At 41.8% G+C, this 21,564-nt stretch overlaps 1 protein-coding gene across 2 annotated transcripts in view; it reads right to left on the reverse strand.

The window, feature by feature from the left end:
• Window positions 1-644: 644 nt before the first annotated feature.
• The window catches only part of LOC123519580 (high-affinity choline transporter 1-like), a 146,651-nt gene continuing 125,731 nt past the window's right edge, over window positions 645-21,564 (reverse strand). For both annotated transcript variants that reach the window (XM_045281003.1, XM_045281004.1), the window contains 5 exons: window positions 10,085-10,207; window positions 9,297-9,400; window positions 3,751-3,881; window positions 1,417-1,495; window positions 645-1,034 (listed from right to left, as the gene is read on the reverse strand). In XM_045281003.1, coding sequence (XP_045136938.1) covers window positions 803-1,034; window positions 1,417-1,495; window positions 3,751-3,881; window positions 9,297-9,400; window positions 10,085-10,207 — 669 coding nt within the window. In that variant the 3' untranslated portion in view covers window positions 645-802. The remainder of the gene's footprint in view (window positions 1,035-1,416; window positions 1,496-3,750; window positions 3,882-9,296; window positions 9,401-10,084; window positions 10,208-21,564) is intronic.

Genomic DNA, 21,564 nt, shown 5'->3' on the forward strand with positions numbered 1-21,564 from the left:
GATTAATGGCCAGAGCCTTCACTATTTTAATCCCCCCACATGAGCTTTATAAAATCACCAAATAGTAACCAGAATGAATATGGAGACTCATGTTTTATAGAGACTTTAAGACACTTTGGCATGTTTTAATGACATTTCAAGAGTCTGGCTATAGTAACACCATTTTAATGACATTAGGAGGGGTCTATGGAGGCCAGAAGATTAATGGCCAAAGCCTTCACTATTCTAATGAGTTTCTGAATCTGCATAAAATCACCAAATATGAAAATGAATATGAAAACGTGTCATGGTACTGAAGGGGTTAATATTTTTCACAGGTACATGGGGATATGAAATAATGATTATAATATAACTGCATATTGAAAAGTGGATTGCCATAAAAGCATCAGACAGCTTAACTCTTAATACGAGTACATACTTTGTGTGTTGAACGTAATATTATGAAATGACCCTTACAATATTATCCCTGCTTCGCTCCATCAAGTATAAAAGTATAAAGGATGGACACACACACACACACACACACACACACACACACACACACACACACACACACTACAGCACAGAGCAACACAACACAACACGACACAACACGAAACGACACGACACGAACTAACACAACACAACACAACACACAGACCCTGAAAAATAAAATAAAGAAAAAGAAAGAAAAAGAAGAAAAGGGAAAAAATACACACACACACACAAAAAAAAACATGAATCCATAAAAGAGAAAGAGACAGAGAAAGAGAAAGAGACACACAAACATTCCTACCAACATTACAACTCACAACCACAACGACTAAAACCGAGCCATCTCCATTGGTCGATGCTGGCCGTTCGACATATCCATTGCCGGGTTATCGATACCTTTGGGAGTGTCCTGGCGGGGCTTCGGCGGCAGGGCGGTGACTTCCATGCTCCTGTCACTAAACACATCCAGAAGGTCGCGCAGGTAACCCATGTCATAGAGGAGCCGTGTGAGCCAGGAGACACACAGAAGCGTAACCATGGTGACTATCATAGAGAGAGTCCTGCGTGGTGAGAGAGAGAGAGAGAGAGAGAGAGAGAGAGAGAGAGAGAGAGAGAGACGTGGTAGGTAGATTAAAACGTATTGTTATTAGGAGTACGGGTAAAGATTGTGAAAGTACCTGATTGTGATAGAAATGCGATTCATACACACACACACACACACACACACACACACACACACACACACACACACACACACTCTCTCTCTCTCTCTCCCTCTCTGTATATTTTATTTAAACAAACATTTATACACAAAAATGAGGCAGAAAATTCAACATCGTGTATATAATCATTTTAAAAGCCTAAATACTAAACTAAATACTAAATCATACATACTCTCTCTCTCTCTCTCTCTCTCTCTCTCTCTCTCTCTCTCTCTCTCACCTGAAGGGAAAATACTGCGTCCCGTCGATATAGTAAGGGTACCTGATGACTGCGGGCACGCCAAGCACTTTCTCCCCACCTACAACAAGAAAACGGGATGAGGCGACGTTGCATGTGTGGGGGAGACTAAAAAGAAAACGTGGGGAAGGCTGGATAACAAAGAAAACCGTGAAAAGAGGAGGGTAAGAAAGAAAATGTGAGGAGGAGAGGGAAACAAAGGATGAAAGGAGCACGTCAGTCTGCAGCCTCGGGAAGGAAAGATGATGCAAATGAGATTAACGTGAGAGCGAATGATTGACCTTAGAATCTAATTATAATTGGAGGGTTTAGCGTGAACAAATGAAGGAGGAAGGAGGTTTCTGGGATTACCGAGAGAGAGAGAGAGAGAGAGAGAGAGAGAGAGAGAGAGAGAGAGAGAGAGAGAGAGAGAGGGTGATAAACTCAAGATAAGGAGGACGTAAAAAAAAAGAGGGGCAGGAAATGAATAAGAAAAGGAACATATTGAAAGTTTCTCAAGACTAAAAGACAAGAAATTAACGAACAGAGGTGAAAAAAAGCAGAGAGAGAGAGAGAGAGAGAGAGAGAGAGAGAGAGAGAGAGAGAGAGAGAGAGAGAGAGCAGGCTAACACACAGAGATACTGATAGAGAAAAAAGACGAAACAGGCATAAGATTAAAGACTTTTATAGTTTTAGACAGAAAAAAATCAACATTCAGATGGAAATGAAAAAAAAATATGATTGTATAAAAGATGAAGAAAATGGAGAACTTGATTATTGACTAAGGACCCTGAAAAAAAAAAAAAAATAGATAAACAAAATGATAAAGATTTTCCCTGAATTCTCACTAAATATTAAAAGAAAAATAATAATACACAAAAATAATAAAGAAAAACAAAATAATGGAAGGAGAAAAACGTGCATTGTGGATCCGAATGAATAACAAAAAAATAAGCAAAAGAAATAAAAAAAAAAAGAATATATCATGCAAATCTTCTATTCACCCGGAAGGAGACTGAAAGAAAAAGAAAGAAGCAAAAGAAAGAACAAAGAATGACAGTTCCACGAAGCAACAAAAAAGAAACAAGAAGAAAAGAACCGAGAAAAAGAAATATACGAGAAGATGCGAACTCATGCCAGGAAATGGAGTAAAAACAAAAGAAAGAGAATTAAGACGAGCAGATTGTGTGATTCTCATAGATGGCTGAGCAACTACTGAATCAGGAGAGACAAAAAGATGGAGAAGATGAGAAAATGAGATGAGACAATAGAAACATGGATGAGATGAGGAGATGGAAGGGATGAGAAAAAGGAGAGATGGAGAGATGGAAAAATGAGAGATAAAAAGATGGAGAAGAGGAGAAGATAGAGATGAGAAAATGGAGGAGATGAGAAGATAGAAAGATGGAGAAATAGAGAGATGGAGAGATAGAAGAGATGAGATGAGGAGATGGAAGTGGTGAGAAAATAGAAAGATGGAAGAGATGGAGAGATGGACAAATGAGAGATAAAAAGATGGAGAGATGGAGAAATGAGAAGATGGAAAGATGAGAAGATGGAGAGATGAAGAAGATGAGAAAATGGCTGAGAAATTATTGAATGAGAAGAAGAAATGAGAAGATGAAGGAGAGAGAAGTGGAGGAGGAGAAGAGATGAGAAGATGAAGGAGAGAGGAGTGGAGAAGGAAGGAGGAGGAGAAGAGATAGGAAGATGAAGGAGAGAGAAGCGGAGAAGGAAAAAGGAGGAGAAACAGAAGGTAAATGAGGAACAAGAACAAGAAGAAAAACAAACCACAATGACAAGAAGATAAAAAAAACAAGAAAAAAAGAAAAAAAGCGATAAAAGAAGAAAAGAAGAAAGAAAAGAGATAGAGAAAAAAAGAAAGAGAAATAGTTACGTCTTCAGGGACAGATTAACAAGATACCAACACTATTATCACGAAAAGAAAGAAAAACACTATAGAACCTAACTTATAATCTCTGTAGCCTTTGAAAAGGAGCTGTGAGTGTGTGTGTGTTTCACTGTTTGATCTGCTGCAGTCTCTGACGAGACAGCCAGACGTTACCCAACGGAACGAACTCAGAGCTCATTATTTCCGATCTTCGGATAAGCCTGAGACCAGGCACACACAACACACCGGGACAACAAGGTCACAACTCCTCGATTTACATCCCGTACCTACTCACTGCTAGGTGAACAGGGGTTACACGTGAAAGGAGACACACCCAAATATTTCCACCCGGCCGGGGAATCGAACCCCGGTCCCCAGCGCTCTAACCACTGAGCTACACGTGTGTGTGTGTGTGTGTGTGTGTGTGTGTGTGTGTGTATACTAACCCAGGATGCGAAGGAGGAAGCCCAGAATGTAAGCCGCAATGGAGCCGTACGTGTTGACTCTCTCGGGGAAGTGAACGGCGAGGGTCAGTTGGGGGAAGAGCATCACGAACACCAGGTCGCCACACAGGTAGCTGGAAATTAACAGGTAACAGGTAGGGAAGAGCATCACGAACTAGGTCACCACACAGGTAGCTGGAAATTAACAGGTAACACAGGTAACAGGTAACACAGGTAACTAACACGTACATGCATACATATATACATACATATACACTAATATAAAAGGTAAATATGTGACTAAGTACATGAAATTAATGCACGTACATGCATAAACACTAATAAATAGGTACATTAGCTATTTAACCCCTTCAGTACCATGCCGCGTTTTCATATTCATTCTGCTTTTTGTTTGGTGATTTTATACACCTTCAGAAACTTATATGGGGATGAAAATAGTAAAGACGGTGACTATTAACCTTCTGACCTCCATAGACCCTTCCTAATGTCAATAAAATAGTCGAATCATACCCCAAAATCAAAGTAAAAATTGCGTTTTGAGTAATGAAAGAGTTAACTACGTGAAATGAACACAAACACACACACACACACACACACACACACACACACACACACACCGCTGGAAGTATGTGGACGACTGCACCGTGGGCGTACCCGTCAACAACACCAACCCAGACTTCTCAGCACTTCAGTCCACTCTTAACCAACTACAGACGTGGACGGAGGACAACAAAATGACCATCAACCACACCAAGACCGTGGTGATGCACATTTGTACCTCCACAGCAGCAGTCCCCCCTCCCCAGCTATCTGTGGGCCCTCACTCCCTCCAGGTGGTCCGCAGCACCAAGCTTCTAGGTGTCTTGGTGGACGATCAGTTATCATGGAAGCAGCATGTTTCCACCATCATCAGGTCAGCCTCATACAAGATCTATATGCTGCGCCGACTCAGGTCCCTGGGAGCACCGGCAGATGAGCTGAGGGGAGTGTACCTCACCTTTATACTCCCTAAGCTCATGTACGCCTCCCCAGCGTGGTCCTCCTCCTGAACCTCACACAACGACAACAGCTGGAGAGGGTTCAGAAGAGGGCGTTCAGGGTCATCCTTGGGCCTGCCTACAGGTCCTACGAGGACGCCCTGACCTGCCTGAGTCTGCCGAGGCTGGCCACAAGACACCAGGAAGCCTTGGAAAAATTTGGGGAAGGACTGCTGCATCATCCACGTCTCCGCCACCTGCTACCCCAGACGTGCCTCCCCCTGCCCGCGCCACCCGACACCAGAATCGCGTGGCGCCCTTAAGAGCACCGCGCACTGACCGGTACCACCTTAGCGCGGTGCCCACTATGGTGCGAGCCATAAATAAATAAATAAATAAATTCTTGGTTAAGTTAGATCCATAGTTAGGTTAAGCATTTCATTGTTTTAATGTCCCCCCCTGTACATTTTCAGTGTAAATTTTTTGTTGCACTGCCAAATTAATAAACCGTATATTATCATTATTATTATTATTACACACACACACACACACACACACACACACACACACACACACACACACACACACACACACACACACACACACACACACACTTCTCCCGTCTCATCACAATTTCATCAACATCCCTCATTGAAATTTTTAATAAAGAACTGCATTTTTTTTTTTATTCCATTGTTTACTGTTTCCATCCCTCCTCGTGCCGCACAACTGACGCCTCGATTATAAATGTTTTTTTTCTCTTGCATATATAATTCGTGACTTCATTTTCCTTTCGCTGATATTACGGGGGGAACAAAATAACATGAAAAAAAAAGGAAAGTTGAAAAGCAGAGTCGTCATCATCCATTTTCTATCATTAAAAAGTTCCTCGTTTTCTCTCCATTATTTTTTATACAATTTTTTTTTTTCGTTTTTTTGGAGCAAATGTAGTGTGTAATTCTAATACTATTCATCCTGACTCAGTTTTTTTTTTTTTTCCACTTTTTAATGCGACTACATTCATATTTCTCTGTCCTATTCTTGTTTCCGTTTCTTGTTTATGGGTTGGGGGAACAAAATAACACACACAAAAAGGGAGGCTGGAAAGCAGAGTCCCCATTACCCATCTTCTATAATTAACAAGTCCCAGTTTTATCTATATTATATTTCATACGCTATTTATTTTTTTAGGGGGCGGGGGTGATTTTAATACTGTCCATTCTGACCCATTCTGACCCATTCTAACCCATTTTTACCCATTATAACCAATTCTGACCCATTCTTACTCATTCTAATCCATTTTTACCCATTCTAACCCATTCTGACCCATTGTGACCCATTTTGACCCAGTGACCCATTCTAATCCATTCTGACCCATTCTAACACATCCTGACCCAGTTTGTTCACTTTTAATACTATTCTTCAACTCCTTCATGTTTTCTTCATTATTCTTGTTCTGATTATTTGTTTATGAGTTTGGAGACAGTTTTTTTTCTACATTTTAATACTATTCTTCAACTACACATTTTTCTGTCCTATTTTCGTTTCGGCTTCTTATTTACGAGTTTGGACACAGTTTTTCCATTTTTTGATGCTATTCTTCAACTACATTCATATTTTTTCTCAATTCTTGTTTTGGGTTCCTGTTTATGAGTTTTGAGACATTTTTTTTCCCATTTTTTGATACTATTCTTCAACTACATTCATATTTTTCTCTCAATTCTTGTTTTGGCTTCCTGTTTATGAATTTGGAGATAGAAGAGAAGTCACGTTGTCAATAATTCTCCTCCTTGATTCGATACATGGAGGAGTATTGACTCGGAGCTTCGAAGCCTCGCGAATCACAAGGGAAACGTGGAGAGGTGGTGGAGAGATGGTGGAGTGGTGGTGGAGAGGTGCTCGAGTGATGGAGGTAATACACAGGAGACACGAGTGGCGAGAAAGAATCCTAAGAATCCTACATTTTTTTTTTAAGGGTTTTTAAGAGTTTTCATTCTGTGCATAGTTCAATAAAGATGTCTCCGAGAAGAGTCGCTTAGTGTTCGAATGAATCTTTTTCTTTTTCTTTTTCCTTCTTTTCTTCTTCATTTTTTTCTTTTCTTTTCCTCTTTCTTTTCTTTCTTTTTCTTTTTCTTCTTCTTCTTCTTCTCTCTGCGTTTTCTACTTTCTTGTTTTTGTTATTGTTATTGTTCTTTTTCTTCTTGTTCTTCTCCTTGTTCTTGTTCTTCTGCTTTCCATCGTCTTTTTCTGCTTTTCTGCTACTACTTCTGTTTTTCTTCTTCTTCATCATTATCAGCTTCTTCTTCAGCTTCTTCTTCTTCTTCTTCATCATCATCATCTTCATCACGTCGCCTTCTGCCTTCCATCACTTACAGATTGGATTCGATGGAGTGAAGTGAGAAGGACATCTACTCTGAGTATGTATATTCGAATCCTGTCAAGCTCCTTTCCACAGTTACTCGAAGTTATTTTCCCTGAATGATACTGTCCTGTATTCCGAAACGCTTTGCTCCCTCACCATCACTGCTTTCCAAAGGCTCTAGTTGAAGATTCTCGTGCTTTTAAGGGTGTTTTTATGGTTCTGGTGATGGACTAACAAGATTTCTGGTTAAATGAAAGGGGAAACTGTCTTCGAAATAATGTTACTTGTCTCTGTGCCCTTGGAAAGTTGTCGTGGTGAAAGGGTAAAGTGTTTCTGGTGGTAGTGGTGGTGGTGGTGGTGGTGGTGGTGGTGGTGGTGGTATTTTCTTTTCTTTTCCTTTGTGGCCTTTCTTTTGTCTCTGTGGCCTTAGAAAACTGTCGCGGTGGGAGAATAGAGTGTTTTTGAGTAGAGGGTGGTGGTGGTGGTGGTGGTTGTAGTGGTATTTTTCCTTTCTTTTCCTTTATTTTCCTCTTTTTCCTTTTTTTTTGTCTAAGGTCCACGTGATAGGTATAACGTTCGGTTCGGTTAGGTAAGGTTGACTCTCTCTCTCTCTCTCTCTCTCTCTCTCTCTCTCTCTCTCTCTCTCTCTTCTTCATCTCATAATCAAGACAAAAAAACATGACACAGTACATGCAAAAACCACGAAAAAAAAACAGGAAAAAAAAACTCACTCACGATAAAACTTAAACCCAACAAAGCCACGCCACACCACGTCACACCACACAAAGCCTTAATGCACCACCACACACCACACCACAACACCATCACAACACCACGCTGTACAAAACAAGTAACAAAGGCGGTGGGGATGAAAGTAATAACAACAAAAGAAGTACTGTAGGTTTTTCTAATCTTGCCTGTTATGGAGACGCGAGGAAGCCATTCTGAGCAGTAATAGGGCCTCGCTTCTTCGCGGTACGGTGTCTAACATGTGATTATTATTCCATTCAGAGAGAGAGAGAGAGAGAGAGAGAGAGAGAGAGAGAGAGAGAGAGAGAGAGATTGATAATAGCAAAAATGGAGAAAAATAATTGAAAAGTGCAAAAAAGTAGCGAATATTGAAGAGAAAGATAAAAAAAAGGAAATAAGTAAGATGGAATTGAATGACAGAAAACGAAAAAACCAAAAAAACAAAAACAAAAAAGGAAAAGAAAAGAAAATAGACGAAAGAAAAGTAAAAGTAGAAAAAATCATGATTGATGAAAAATATACGAGTCATTAATTAAAAAGAATGTAAAAAAAAAAAAGAAACACAAGGAAAAAAAAATGAATTAGGCATAAACATTTGAAAGGGAAATGAGAAAATTAAAGCTAAGTGGCCAAATTAGAGAAACGATCCAGTGGGAGAGAAAAACACGACGATAAAAAAGGAAGAGGAAAAACAAGGACCAGTGACAGTGGGGGAAAAAAAGATAAAACATGGAAGAAGCTGAAGAAAAGAAACAAAAATGTGAAAAGAGGTTGAAAAGAAGGAAAGAAAAATGTGAATCGATGTAGACAAGAAGAAAAGAAAAAAAAGAGAAAGGAAATAGAAAAGAAGAAAATAAATATGTGAAAGGAGGTAAAAAAAGAAAAGGAAAAAAAAGGAGAAAGGAAGCAGAAAGAAGAAAGGAAAAATGTGAATCGGGTAGAAAGGAAGAAAAGAAATATAAAAGTGAATGGGCTAAAAAAAGAAAAGAAAGAAAGGAAGCAGAAAAGAAGAAAAATTGAAAAGCGAAAAGAGGAAAAAAGAAGAAAAGAAAAAAAAGCGAAAAAAGTAGAAAAGAAGAAAATAAACAGAAAAGTGAATGAAGAAGAAGAAAGAAAGGAAGGAAACGAAAGGAAGGAAAAACACACTGACATATGAAACTAATATGAACCAACAAAGAAAAGGAAGGAAAAGGAATAAAAAGAGGAAGAAAACGGGAAGAAAAGTGAAATAAAAAAGAGAACAAAAGGAGAAAAGGACACATAAAAACAACATGAAGAAACAAAGAAAAAGGAGGGAAAAATGAGTGTACGTGGTGGTGGTGGTGGTGGTGTTTGTCCCTTTGATGAAGATAAAAAATGAGATAAGGAATACAGATACACGGATCACACACACACACACACTCTCTCTCTCTCTCTCTCTCTCTCAAACAGGCACTCACAACAATTGGTAGATGGAGTTTCCCTGGATGGCAATGGCAGAGGCGGAGATGGCAACAACAATGACCGCCACACGCATCACCCAAAGGACCTCCTTCTCGGCCGCCTGCAGAACATCACCATCATCATCATCATCATCATCATTATTATCATTATCATCATTATTTTCATCATTATCATCATTGTCATCATCATTACCATTATCATCTTCATCATTATCATCATTATTATTATCATTATTATCATCATCATCATCATTATCATCACTGCAATCATTAATAGAGGACAGAGAATAGAATAGAGAATAGAGAGAATAGACAATAGAATAAAGAAGAGGAAGAGGAGAAGGAGAGTAAAGAGAGGCCCAGGTTATTGGAAAAAAAAAGAGAATGAAAAGTAAGTGGAATTAGGAAAATGATGATAAATCGGGGAAAAAAAGGGTCAGAATTCATGAATACGAAATGACAGACCAGAGAGAGAGAGAGAGAGAGAGAGAGAGAGAGAGAGAGAGAGAGAGAGAGAGAGAGAGAGAGAGACGAAATGGAAAAGAGGGAGGAAAACGTGGAGGGGAAAAAAGAATCGAGGCTGCAGCGAGAAGGTAACTTGGAAAAAAAGAAGGAAAAGTTTTGAGATGGAAAGATTTTGTGGGAAAAAAAAAGAAAAACTGTGATGAGAGAGAGAGAGAGAGAGAGAGAGAGAGAGAGAGAGAGAGAGAGAGAGAGAGAGAGAGAGAGAGAGAGAGAGAGTAGAAACAGCAACCTCTACACACGTCAACACTCAAGACACTCACGCTCCGTCGAAACACGTTCTTGTAGATGTTATTAGCGAACATGGAGGAGGCGGAGAGCACGGAGGAGTCAGCGGACGACATCACGGCAGCACTGACGGCCCCGAGACCCAGGAAGGCGACCCACTGCAGGAAGAACAGGAAAAAGAGCGTGAGAGTTTTATTTTTTGTGATTTCCTACGCTAACTCACTACTAAAAGACGTGAAGGAAGAACAGGAAAAAAAAGAATAAGAATTTAATTTTGTGTGTTTTCCTACGCTAACTAACTAACTAAAGACGTGAAGGAAGAACAGAAAAAGACAAAACTGAAGGAAGGACAGAGAAAAAAGAGTAAGAGCTTATATTTGTGTGTTTTCCTATGCTAAGTAACTCACTAACTCAAGGAAGAAGAAGAAAAAATAGAGCAAGAATTTAATTTTCTGCTTTCCTATGCTAACCACCTCACTAAAGGTATCACTCCACTAACTAAAGAAGAGAAGAAGAACACAACAAGAAAATCTGCAATAAAACAAAGATGAACAAGAAACAAGCCTCTCCCGCCACTTTTCTTCCTTTCTCCTTTTCACAACACTCTCCTTCCCAACAAAGATTAATAGGAAACATAAATGACTACAGATACCATACCTAACTAATATAAGGAGTGAAGGAAGAACAAAAGGAAAACTGAAGGAAAAACAGACATAACAACAGAATAACAAGAAAAAAATAAGACTGAAGAACATAAATAACTGGAGAAATTACAACTAACTAATTAATTAACTAAAGGTATTCACTCCACTAATTAAAGAAAAGGTGAAGGAAGAACAAATAGAAAAGCTGAAGAACAAAATACGAGAACAAGATGAAATAATGAAGGAAAAAAATGAAGGAGTAGAGAGTCTTTACTTTATTTTTTCCCTCTTTTCATTTGTTTCCCTCGGTGATGTGCTTCTCCTTCCTTTTCTCTCACTTTTTTCTCTCTCTCTTTCTCTCACTTTTTCTTTCTCTCTCTTTCCTCCATTTCCTTGAGTAGAATTGTCTTTGCCTTGTTTTTCCTTCTCTTCATTTGTTTTCCTCGGTGATCTCTCTCTCTCTCTCTCTCTCTCTCTCTCTCTCTCTCTCTCTCTCTCTCTCTCTCTCTCTCTCTCCATTTCCTCACTGACACAACCATCATTCCAGTCTTTTTATCTCCTCTTCCTTATCACCTTCTCGTAATTCATTCAGCCATTCTTCCCTTCCCTCCTTCCTTCCCTCTTCCCTTCCATCTTTCCTCCCTTTTCCCTCCTTTCTGTCCTCTCTCTCTCTCTCTCTCTCTCTCTCTCTCTCTCTCTCTCTCTCTCTCTCTCTCTCTTCTCTCATACATTCCTTCCTTGCATCTATTTCTTTTCTTTTGTTTTATTTTTCTCTTCCTTCCTTCATCCTTTTTATCATCCAATTCTTTTCTACTTCTTTCCTACCTCTTGCTTCCTTGCCCTATCTTTCTCTATCACTCTCTCTCTCCCTCTCTCTCTCTCCCCATAGGATTCATCTCTGCACGTAACAAGATACAGTCATCATAAACATTACTATTCTGAAGGACACAAACTCAACCTTAGTCTGAAGCATCTGTTGTATAAGAGTATTTTTTTCCTGACTCGATTACAAACTCCTCTGATTTTCTTCTTCCTGCTTCTCTCTCTCTCTCTCTCTCTCTCTCTCTCTCTCTCTCTCTCTCTCTCTTCAGCTTGAGTTAGTAAGGGGAGGGGAGAGGAAAGAGACAGGGAGAGAAGAGAAGGACGAGAGGAAAGACGAGGAGATGGAAATGAGAGAGAGAGAGAGAGAGAGAGAGAGAGAGAGAGAGAGAGAGAGAGAGAGAGAGAGAGAGAGAGACGAAGGGAAAGAAACAGATGTGCCGATAATGAACGCACACATATCTCTCTCTCTCTCTCTCTCTCTCTCCCTGTGGCAATATTGGTAATAGTTCCTAATCATGGAGGTAATTGGAAGGCCTCTCTCTCCTCTCTCTCTCTCTCTCTCTCTCTCTCTCTCTCTCTCTCTCTCACACACACACACACACACACACACAAACCTACTCACTTCAAATCACCTTCCTCATTTCTCTATTTCTCTATTTCTACCTCCAATTCTGCTCCTTAATTGACCAGGCGCACCTTCTGCCTCCCGAGAAGCTCTGCGTGGCTCAGAAATTAATGATATTGTCCAAAATAAAAGAGAAAATCTACATATGTTTGAGTAAAAAATTATATTCCTAGCTTTTAGTCGGAAATTTGGTGCCATTACTGTTCGAACACGAGGCAGACAGGCAGGCGGACAGACAGGCAGACAGGCAGATAGACAGCCAGACAGACAGACAGACAGAAAAGCCGCTCTCTGGACTATGAATATATCTGCTTTGGAATAAAAAAAACAGCACTAGTTTTGCCCAGAAATTGAGTCTCGTTACTGTAAAAGCATGCGAGAGAGAGAGAGAGAGAGAGAGAGAGAGAGAGAGAGAGAGAGAGAGAGAGAGAGAGAGAGAGACTACATATAGCCTGCACTATAAATCAAAGTGTTTCCAAATAAACAAATGATGTTGAGTCCATGTACAAAACAAGCAAGACTACTGTGAATACGTGCGACACAGATAGGCAGACAGACAGACAGACAGACAGACAGACAGACAGACAGACAGACAGACAGAGAAACCAATCAGTATCCAGTAGAACACTCTCGATCACTATTTTTAACGAGGTGACTGTCAGTATCTATCCTGTGTGCTGTTCTGTATCACCTCCACCACAGCACAGCACAGCACAGCACAGCACAGCACATCACAGCACACTGGTTTCATTTGCCACGTGTCACCGTCAACCTTTTTGTAAGCATGTGGCAGAGATCAGGCCGTACCGGAAGTCCTTCTACTCCTCCTCCTCCTCCTCCTCCTCATCCTCTTCGTCCTCCTCCTCCTTTTCCTGCTAGTTGGGATAAACATGTACATTGTTATTTACTGTTTTCATTATATTCCTTTGTCTCGTGTTCCTCCTCCTCCTCCTCCTCCTTCAGGACAAAAGAATCTTTATCATTTTTTTTTACACAGAGTAAGGAGTAAGATGAATCTGTGCTATGAAATGAATGTTCCTTATTATGTGAGCCACGGGTATTGGTGGTCTTTCCGAGTGTCAGGGAGGCTGAGGCTGGTCAAAGGAACAAAGATGATGAAAAAAAGTCTCTCAGTTTGGTGCACAGAAAAGAAACTGAATAAAATGAGAATGAGTTGGCTAGTTTGGTTTCTGAGCGTTTTAATATTCCTCTTTTGAAATACTTCGTCATTGATCGAAGGGAAAAAGACAAATATTTCAGCGTTTACCAGAGAAGAGAAGAGTCAATACCATCCAACTCTTGTGTTAGTGATGAGGACTGAAGAGAAGTGAAGAGGGATGAAGAGGGATGAAGAGGGGTGATGAGGGGTGATGAGGGGTGAACGTAAGGAGAAAGTCTTGTGCCGTGAGATGGATGAAGTCGACGAGAGGAAAAGTTCTTTACTCAGTTCTATTTAGGAGAGCTTTTTTTTTTATGCAAGGGGGAAAGCTAGCCAAGGGAAGGAAAAAACTTGAGAAAAGGCCCACTTGATCGCCAATTCCCTTAAAGAGTGATAGAGCTAGCAAAAAGCCTGGGACAAATGTTGGCTGTGTGTCAACATAGCAACAGAGACAGACACACCCAGTACCTGCCAAAGCTTACACCAAGGCAACACTCACACCTGCACACATTACCTCTAGCCAATACTCCTTATACTGACGGACGAGGCCTTGGGTGGAGCTACTGGCTGGACAAGCGAAAGTACTAACCCCTTCAGTACCATGACGCGTTTCCATATTCATTCTGCTTACTATATTGTGATTTCATACAGCTTCAGAAACTCATGTGGGGGATTAGAATAGTGAAAAGTGTGGCCATTAATATCCTGACTTCCATAGACCCTTCTTAATGTCAGTAAAATGGTCTAATCGCACACAAATCTCACGATAAAAATGTCTCCCAGTATTGAAAGGGTTAACTAAGTGGTCTCGAAACACTAACTTCCTTCCTTGTATATATACTGTTAGGGAGGGACCGTGTTTACGTGAAGTTAGGGTAAGATTTCCGTACTTGGTGGAGTTGGCAGAGGTTTGGGGAAGTTTGTGAGTTAAGGTGCTTTTGAACTGCACTGGGCATTAATTCTGCAGCTCTCACCCTTATGTGTATTCGCCAGTGTGAGTTCCCCAAGACGCCGCAACGCTTTACACATCACGCTAAGAGAGCCAGGCCGGGCGTTCCTTCTGAGTGAGCGGGAACAGTCGCCTTTACATCGTCAGGAAGAAAAATGAAGATGAAGGGGAGTGTGGGAACGAAGAGTCCTTGCAGATGCGTCGAGGGAGATGGGAAGCCGCCTCGAGAAGTACTCCAATCTACCACCATTGTGATGCCCTTTGTGGAGGGGAACGAGAGGGGCGAAGGGCGAGGTGGATAGGGAGATGTGGAGAGCGAAGAGTGAGGTCGAGATGGGTATTGTGTGTGCCTCCAGGAAAAGGAACGGCAGAAAGTTAATATTGTCCAAATGAAGATGGAGGATCGAGGGAGGAGGTCAAGTGGAGGGATGGCACAGAGACACCGTCCCCTCTCAAAGGAAATGAAAATGGAAATTGAGATTATTCAATTCTTTTGTTTGACACATTTCAAAGCGACATTCACGTCTCCCTCAATACAGATGAAGGTTGTGCAATGTCAACAGGGATGAAAATATGTAAACATCGTCCCTGGGGGAACTTGTTTATATCAGAGAGCCACAACACCGAGCAAAGGCGTCGCCGCCCCGCGCCGCGCCACAGCCTCGCCGCCCTGGCCTTCCTCTTGAAGCGAATATTGAAGTACTTACGCCGAATATTTCCCAGCTGCCACATTCTCAAAGGAGAGAGAATCCACCTCAAATATGATGGAATGTTTTAATTTTCTCCATCAGCGATTTAAAAATGTTTCGTGAAGGAAATTTGAATAACATTACGTAACGGAACCTACCATCGCTATACATACATACGTACATATATATATATATATATATATATATATATATATATATATATATATATATATATATATATATATATATATATATATATATATATATATATATATATATATATATATATATATATATATATATATATATATACTCAACTCACTCTACGCTGGCTAAATCAAACTTTCTCACCAAAAAAAAAAGCAAAAGTAAAAGGTGGGTTGGCAATGTTGAAGCAATCAGGGCGCCCTCTGCCCGCTCCCTGCCCGCCCCTGCCCGCCCCCTGCTCGCCGCCTGACAGTCTGCGCCACGAGTTGATAGGTTTAGTGGGTCGCTTAACAGGAAAACTTTGGCTCCTGGACAACCCTCGACCGCTCTGGTGCTTGTGGCGGCAGTGGAGTCCTTGATGGGAATTGAGACTAACTGGAAACACAAGGAAGGGGAGCACACACACACCCACCCACACACACACCCCGGTAGCTCAGTGGTTAGAGCGCTGGCTTCACAAGCCAGAGGACCGGGGTTCGATTCCCGGCCGGGTGGAGATATTTGGGTGTGTCTCCTTTGACGTGTAGCCCCTGTTCACCTAGCAGTGAGTAGGTACGGGATGTAAATCGAGGAGTTGTGACCTTGTTGTCCCGGTGTGTGGTGTGTGCCTGGTCTCAGGCCTATCCGAAGATCGGAAATAATGAACTCTGAGCTCGTTCCGTAGGGTAACGTCTGGCTGTCTCGTCAGAGACTGCACCAGATCAAACAGTAAAACAAACAGTGAAACACACACACACACACACACACACACACACACACACACACACTGTATATCCCTTATATCTGAAAAAGTGTGTCCCTTTCATGCAGGATATTGATTAACCACTCAGTCAGTTAGTCAATCAGTCAGTCAGTCAGTCAGTCATTCGTGCACTCCATCAATCGAGCAATCAGTCAGTCTGTACTCTATTCATCACCTCACTACGACTAAGTAAGCGCCACGTATCAGTGAACGCTTCTCATTCACATAAGTACAACAGTCGTGATGTATTTCGTCCCCGCCGTGGTGCTTTGGGATCCGAGGGGTCTCCAAGCGCACGGGTTCGAATCCCGTCCACGGTCCGAGTGTAGGTTGGGCTTCCTCACGCAGGGCAACGGCGTCCTAGCGGGTGGGCTTTGAGATAGGAAGTACCACAAAAAAGTATCCCCTTTAGCCCATAAATTCCCGTGAAAACCCCACATGGTATAAAATAAAACATGTCTCCCTTCAGTACCTCTCCTTTGCCAAACTTCTCTAATGAGGAAAGATAACGTGACAGTGTTTCTTTCACGCGACACGAGTTAAGAGACAAAGTTAAGTTTTCCACGCACCTGTGTCTTAACAACGGGCAGTGGCGGAAGCAATGGCTGGAGTCTTTATGATCCACAAAACTAGCCGTGAAAAAGTGAATAAAAAGGTGAAAAGGAGAACACATTTTGCAATTCCCTTTCAGTTGGAAGATTGGATGTGGCTGGAGAATGAATAAAGGTGTCAAAATGATTGGTAATTGGAAAAAAAGTATCAATTGGTGAAGAGATGAAGATACTTAGAAAAAATAAAGTAAAATAGAAATAAAAAGAGATAATTTAGTACGTAGGTGGAAGAGGATAAGTAATACATAAGAAGAATAAAGAGAAATAGGTAAAGGAGAGTGAGAGAACAGAAAAGAGAGTGAGTGAGAGTTAATAAAAAAGAGAGTGAGAAAGAAAAGAAGAGAGTGAGAGAAAGTGTGGGAAAGTGAGAAAAGAAGAAAGAGTGAGAGAGATAAGAAGAGAGTGAGAGAAAGTGAGAGAGTGAGAGAAGAAGAGAGAGTGAGAGAAAGCGTGAGAGAGTGAGAGAGAAAAAGAGAGTGAGAGAGAGATAAGAAGAGAGAGTGAGAGAGAAAGTGAGAGACTGAGAGGAAAGATGAGAGAGTGAGAGAGAAGAAGAAAAGAGGGAGCGAAAGAGAGAAAGAGAGAGAATGAGAGAGAAGAGAGAGAGAGAGAGAGAGAGAGAGAGAGAGAGAGAAGAGAGAGAAGAGAAAATTAGAGAGAGAGAGAGAGAGAGAGAGAGAGAGAGAGAGAGAGAGAGAGAGAGAGAGAGAGAGAGAGAGAGAGAGAGAGAGAGGAAAAAAGGATTAGGGAAAAGTGTCACAAGGAAGGTTTATTTGTGGCGTTAATGGTGCGAGACGTGTCAAAGAATTCCATTAACTTCAGAACAAACACCTGAAAAACACGCTCTCTCTCTCTCTCTCTCTCTCTCTCTCTCTCTCTCTCTCTCTCTCTCTCTCTCTCTAGCATCTGTGAGATCTGATTTATTGGCAGCACAAAGATAGATAGATAGATAGATAGATAGATAGATAGATAGATAGAGAGAGAGAGAGAGAGAGAGAGAGAGAGAGAGAGAGAGAGAGAGAGAGAGAGAGAGAGAGATTTACGTATTCTCTTTCATTTAATGTAACGGAAAGTGAATATCTCTTTCTCTCTCTCTCTCTCTCTCTCTCTCTCTCTCTCTCTCTGTGTGTGTGTGTGTGTGTGTGTGTGTGTGTGTGTGTGTGTGTGTGTGTGTGTGTGTGTGTGTGTGTGTGTATGCGCAATTAAAGATATTTTTAGTACAGGTAGGAAAGAACGTGGCCTTTACCTGTGGTCGCCAATTGACTCACGCACCGCCTCCAGGTATAAGTCGGGTCGTGAGTCTTGAGTGTCAGTCTGCACGTTATTAAATGTCCCACAATGCACGTTCTCCATCTTTTCTTCTCTCCTTCTTCCTCTTCCACGCACACCTTTGTCGTTTTCTTATTTCCTCATCTCTTTCTTCATTTTCTCATTTATTTTTATTTTCTTTTATTTACTTTTTCTTTCGTATTTCCATTTCTTGCTTCATTTACTCATTTTGTTCATGTCTTCCTTCGCATTTATTCATTCCTCCATTTCGTCCTACTTTCCTTCCTTCACTCTTTCATTTATTCATTCCCCTTCATTTATCAAACAGCACAAACACCATTAAGAACCATCGTGACACCAACAAGAACCTCTGGAATTTATCATCTTTTTTTTTTTATCTAAGAAGGGAAGAGGGCCAAAGACAACAAAAAAACAAACAAAAACAAAACAAAAAAACAAAAAAGGCCCACTTGATTGCCAGTTCCCTCAAAGAATAAAAGTTATCCAAAAATCTGGGATAAATGTCTTGAAAATAACGTAGAAACAGTGTAGAAGTGATTCAGAATACGGGCCCTGACGCCTCTACTGTCGCACCCTTCTCGCCCTTGAAAGTGCGTGATTGCTTGGTGCCGAGCTGGCTTTGAGCGTTTGTTGTTGTCAGAGGCGCTGGTCTGGAGTTGCTGAGGGAGAGTCTTGGCTACACGTGACACACACACACACACACCGCTCGGGGAAGGCTGGGGAGGCTGTGTGTTATTCATTAAAGTATTTTTTTGATATTTTTTTTTTCTCTTCGCGTGTGAATTTTCCAAGTTTTATTCGTCCGTTAACTTATAAAGGTTGTGTCTATTTATTGTTTGTTTGTTCATTCATCTATCTATCCACACATTCATCTATCAGTCTCTTCTTTCACTGAAGGAGAAGAAAGAGTAGGAAAAAAAAAGAAGTTAACGAAGAACGAGCATTAGAGAAGCTTGGGTGTCTGCAGGTTTGAGGGACGCGAACACTGGGCGAGAGACACAGAGAGAACACAGGTGCTGGTTCGCTACGGTGCCCACTCCTAACCTGTAGCTCTTTACCGCCACCATAAGACACACTAACGACCCTATCTAAGCATTGAAGGTGAAGTAAACCGCTCAAGTATTTCGTGGAGGTTCGCAGGAAGAGGCGGAGCGTGAGGAGAGCAGTGAAGGGAAGCAGGATAGACCATTGAAGGGGAAATAAATAGGACGCTGAAGGGCGGACAGCAACGTGGACTGACGTGGAAGAAGTGAATGATAAATAGGGTAAACAGGGAGAAGGACGGAAGGAAAGCATAAGGAGACATGAGGTAGGTAGAAGCTGATACAGAATGACGTGGAAATAGGGAAAAAAAACACTGGAAAAAAGGGATTATTTGAGCCTCTACAGGTGGACAGCAACGCAGAAGACGTGAAAAAAAGTGAATGGTAAAACAGAGTAAACAGGGAGAAGGACGGAAGGAAAAGAAAAAAGAGACGTGATGTGATAGTGCTGGTACAGAATGGCATGAAAAAAAAGGAGAAAAAAAAACCCCACTGGAAAAGAGGGATTATTTGAGCTTCTACAGAATGAATGGACAGGTAGAAAACGTGGAGGTTATGAAAGACTCGAAAACCTTCAAGTAACACACGAGACACAACACGAAGGTCCAGATGAGATAGGTAGAAGCTGACAAAGTTTGCTGGACTAAAGGTTGTGACTGCTTCGCCCTGGAAACTCGTGATGTGTGGGCGGAGACGAGGACGTGTGGGCGTGTGAGTGTGTGAATGATACCTTTCTTCATACTTCTTCTTCTCGTCCTCTGTGCGTGATTGTGGTAAAGGAAAATTAAATGTAATGTAAAAATATATACAATTATTTAGAAATGAATAAACTGCAATGATGTATTTAATGTCTGTATTGGATTGTGGGCGTGTGTGGGCGTGGCGGTGAGGGTTAGGCCATTAATGTGTTCTCACCAAGACCATTTAAGCTCGTAATTGGTGTGTCAGGGATAAACGTGTCCTTATCTACTGGTGACGCGGGATGGTGACGGAGGCAGCGTAAAAGCGTGAATCACCTTTTGTTTCCCTCGCTGATGGAGTTCACGCTTCTCATTTTCCCTTTTCTATTAAATTAAGAGAAGGAAGCACTCAGCACACCACCAGTTACTACTCAGCACTCAGCACTCAGCACACCACCAATCAGCCTCAGCACTCAGCACACCACTAGTCAGCACCCAGCACACAATCAGTCAGCACTCAGCACACAGCACAACACCAATCAGCCTCAGCACTCAGCACACCACTAGTCAGCACCCAACACACAATCAGTCAGCACTCAGCACACAGCACACCACTAGTCACCACTCAGCAGTCAGCACCAGTCATCACTCAGCACTCAGCACCAGTCAGCCTCTAACTCAGCGCGTGGGTGTCTGAGTCTATTGGTTCCCTCAGCAGTGTTAGGGATCGCTGTTTCTATTAATGAGTCCCTCCTAATGAGAAGGTAACGGCGGAGTGGTGCTGTTTGTTGCCTGTTAATTGGTATTCAGTCTTCCAGGTGAGATTAATAGACTTAATCAGCCTACCTCAGTGTTGCCGCCTCACCATCATCACTTTCCCGCATCACCGCACGCACACTGGTCAATATTGGAACGTTAAGTGTGTACAGTCTAATCGTATACATCTATAACAACTTTCTGATGTTATTTCAATTCACTATAGAGCAAAAAGAATATATGCTAATCGTTTCACTACAACCACGTTACGTAAAGACAGTACAAGTGGAAATACGTCATAACACCGTCTTTTCTCTTGTTTATCCCACCAAACTAAGGCGAGGGAAAGCCACTGAATGATGGAGAGGCAGCAAGTGTGGCGAGGAGCCCTTCAAAGCTGCCAATTGCTTCCCCAACGACCTCAGTGGTGGTGGTAAGCAGAGACCTGACGAGACACAAGACTGGTGACCTCAATCCCACTAACGAGCCGTCACTATCTTGTTTATCCGTGCAACACAACACTGCCCTCTCTCACCACACCTCCAGCCATCACCACGACCCTCTAATGTTCTTCCTTGCCTCCTCTTCGCTTCCTTGCTCCTTTTACCTCTGTACTCCACCACTTCTTACTTGTCTGCCTCCCTGCCTCTCCTTATGTGTGTTTGTCTGTCTTCGGTCTGTTCCTCCAAGGTCAGGCCAGCGCAGCAACACACCTGGCAGGGCGAACAGGTGAACAGGCATCCTCAATCTCCTTAATGAGGTTGAGCCCGGCAGAAGCTCATCAGGTGTGACCAAGACGTGGAAACTAAACTTGGAATTGAAAAAGTCTAACCTACTCAACACAGGAGGAAGATAATTAACCCTCGTCGCTCTCTCACTATTCCTCGCCCCTTCCTAGATGTCTTGAGGAGGATAAGAGGAGGAGAAGGAGGAGGAGGAGAAAGAGTAGTAGTAGTAGTAGTAGTAGTAGTAGTAGCAGAAGGACGAGGAGGAAAGGAAACTCCATCACCAGATTGAACCAAGATGAGTTGCCGGCTCGTGTTCACCTGCCGGACTCAGAACCCACACAGGCATTCACTTCCGACTAATCATTGAAAGCGTTACATAACCGAGTCCAGGGCGCCGCGATCCTGAAGGAGGCGTTAGCTGGTGAATAGACTCCCTGGCAGGCTGTTTGGGCACTTCTTCTGTTTTTATCTGTTTGTCTCTTGGAGAAGGTTGACACTGTAATGTGATGTGAAGACGAGACGAAAAGAGGACAAAGAATAACAGGTAGAGGAAGATAACGAGGAGGATCA

This window comes from Portunus trituberculatus, chromosome 45 (genome assembly GCF_017591435.1).
Source record: "Portunus trituberculatus isolate SZX2019 chromosome 45, ASM1759143v1, whole genome shotgun sequence".
Lineage (NCBI taxonomy): Eukaryota > Metazoa > Arthropoda > Malacostraca > Decapoda > Portunidae > Portunus > Portunus trituberculatus.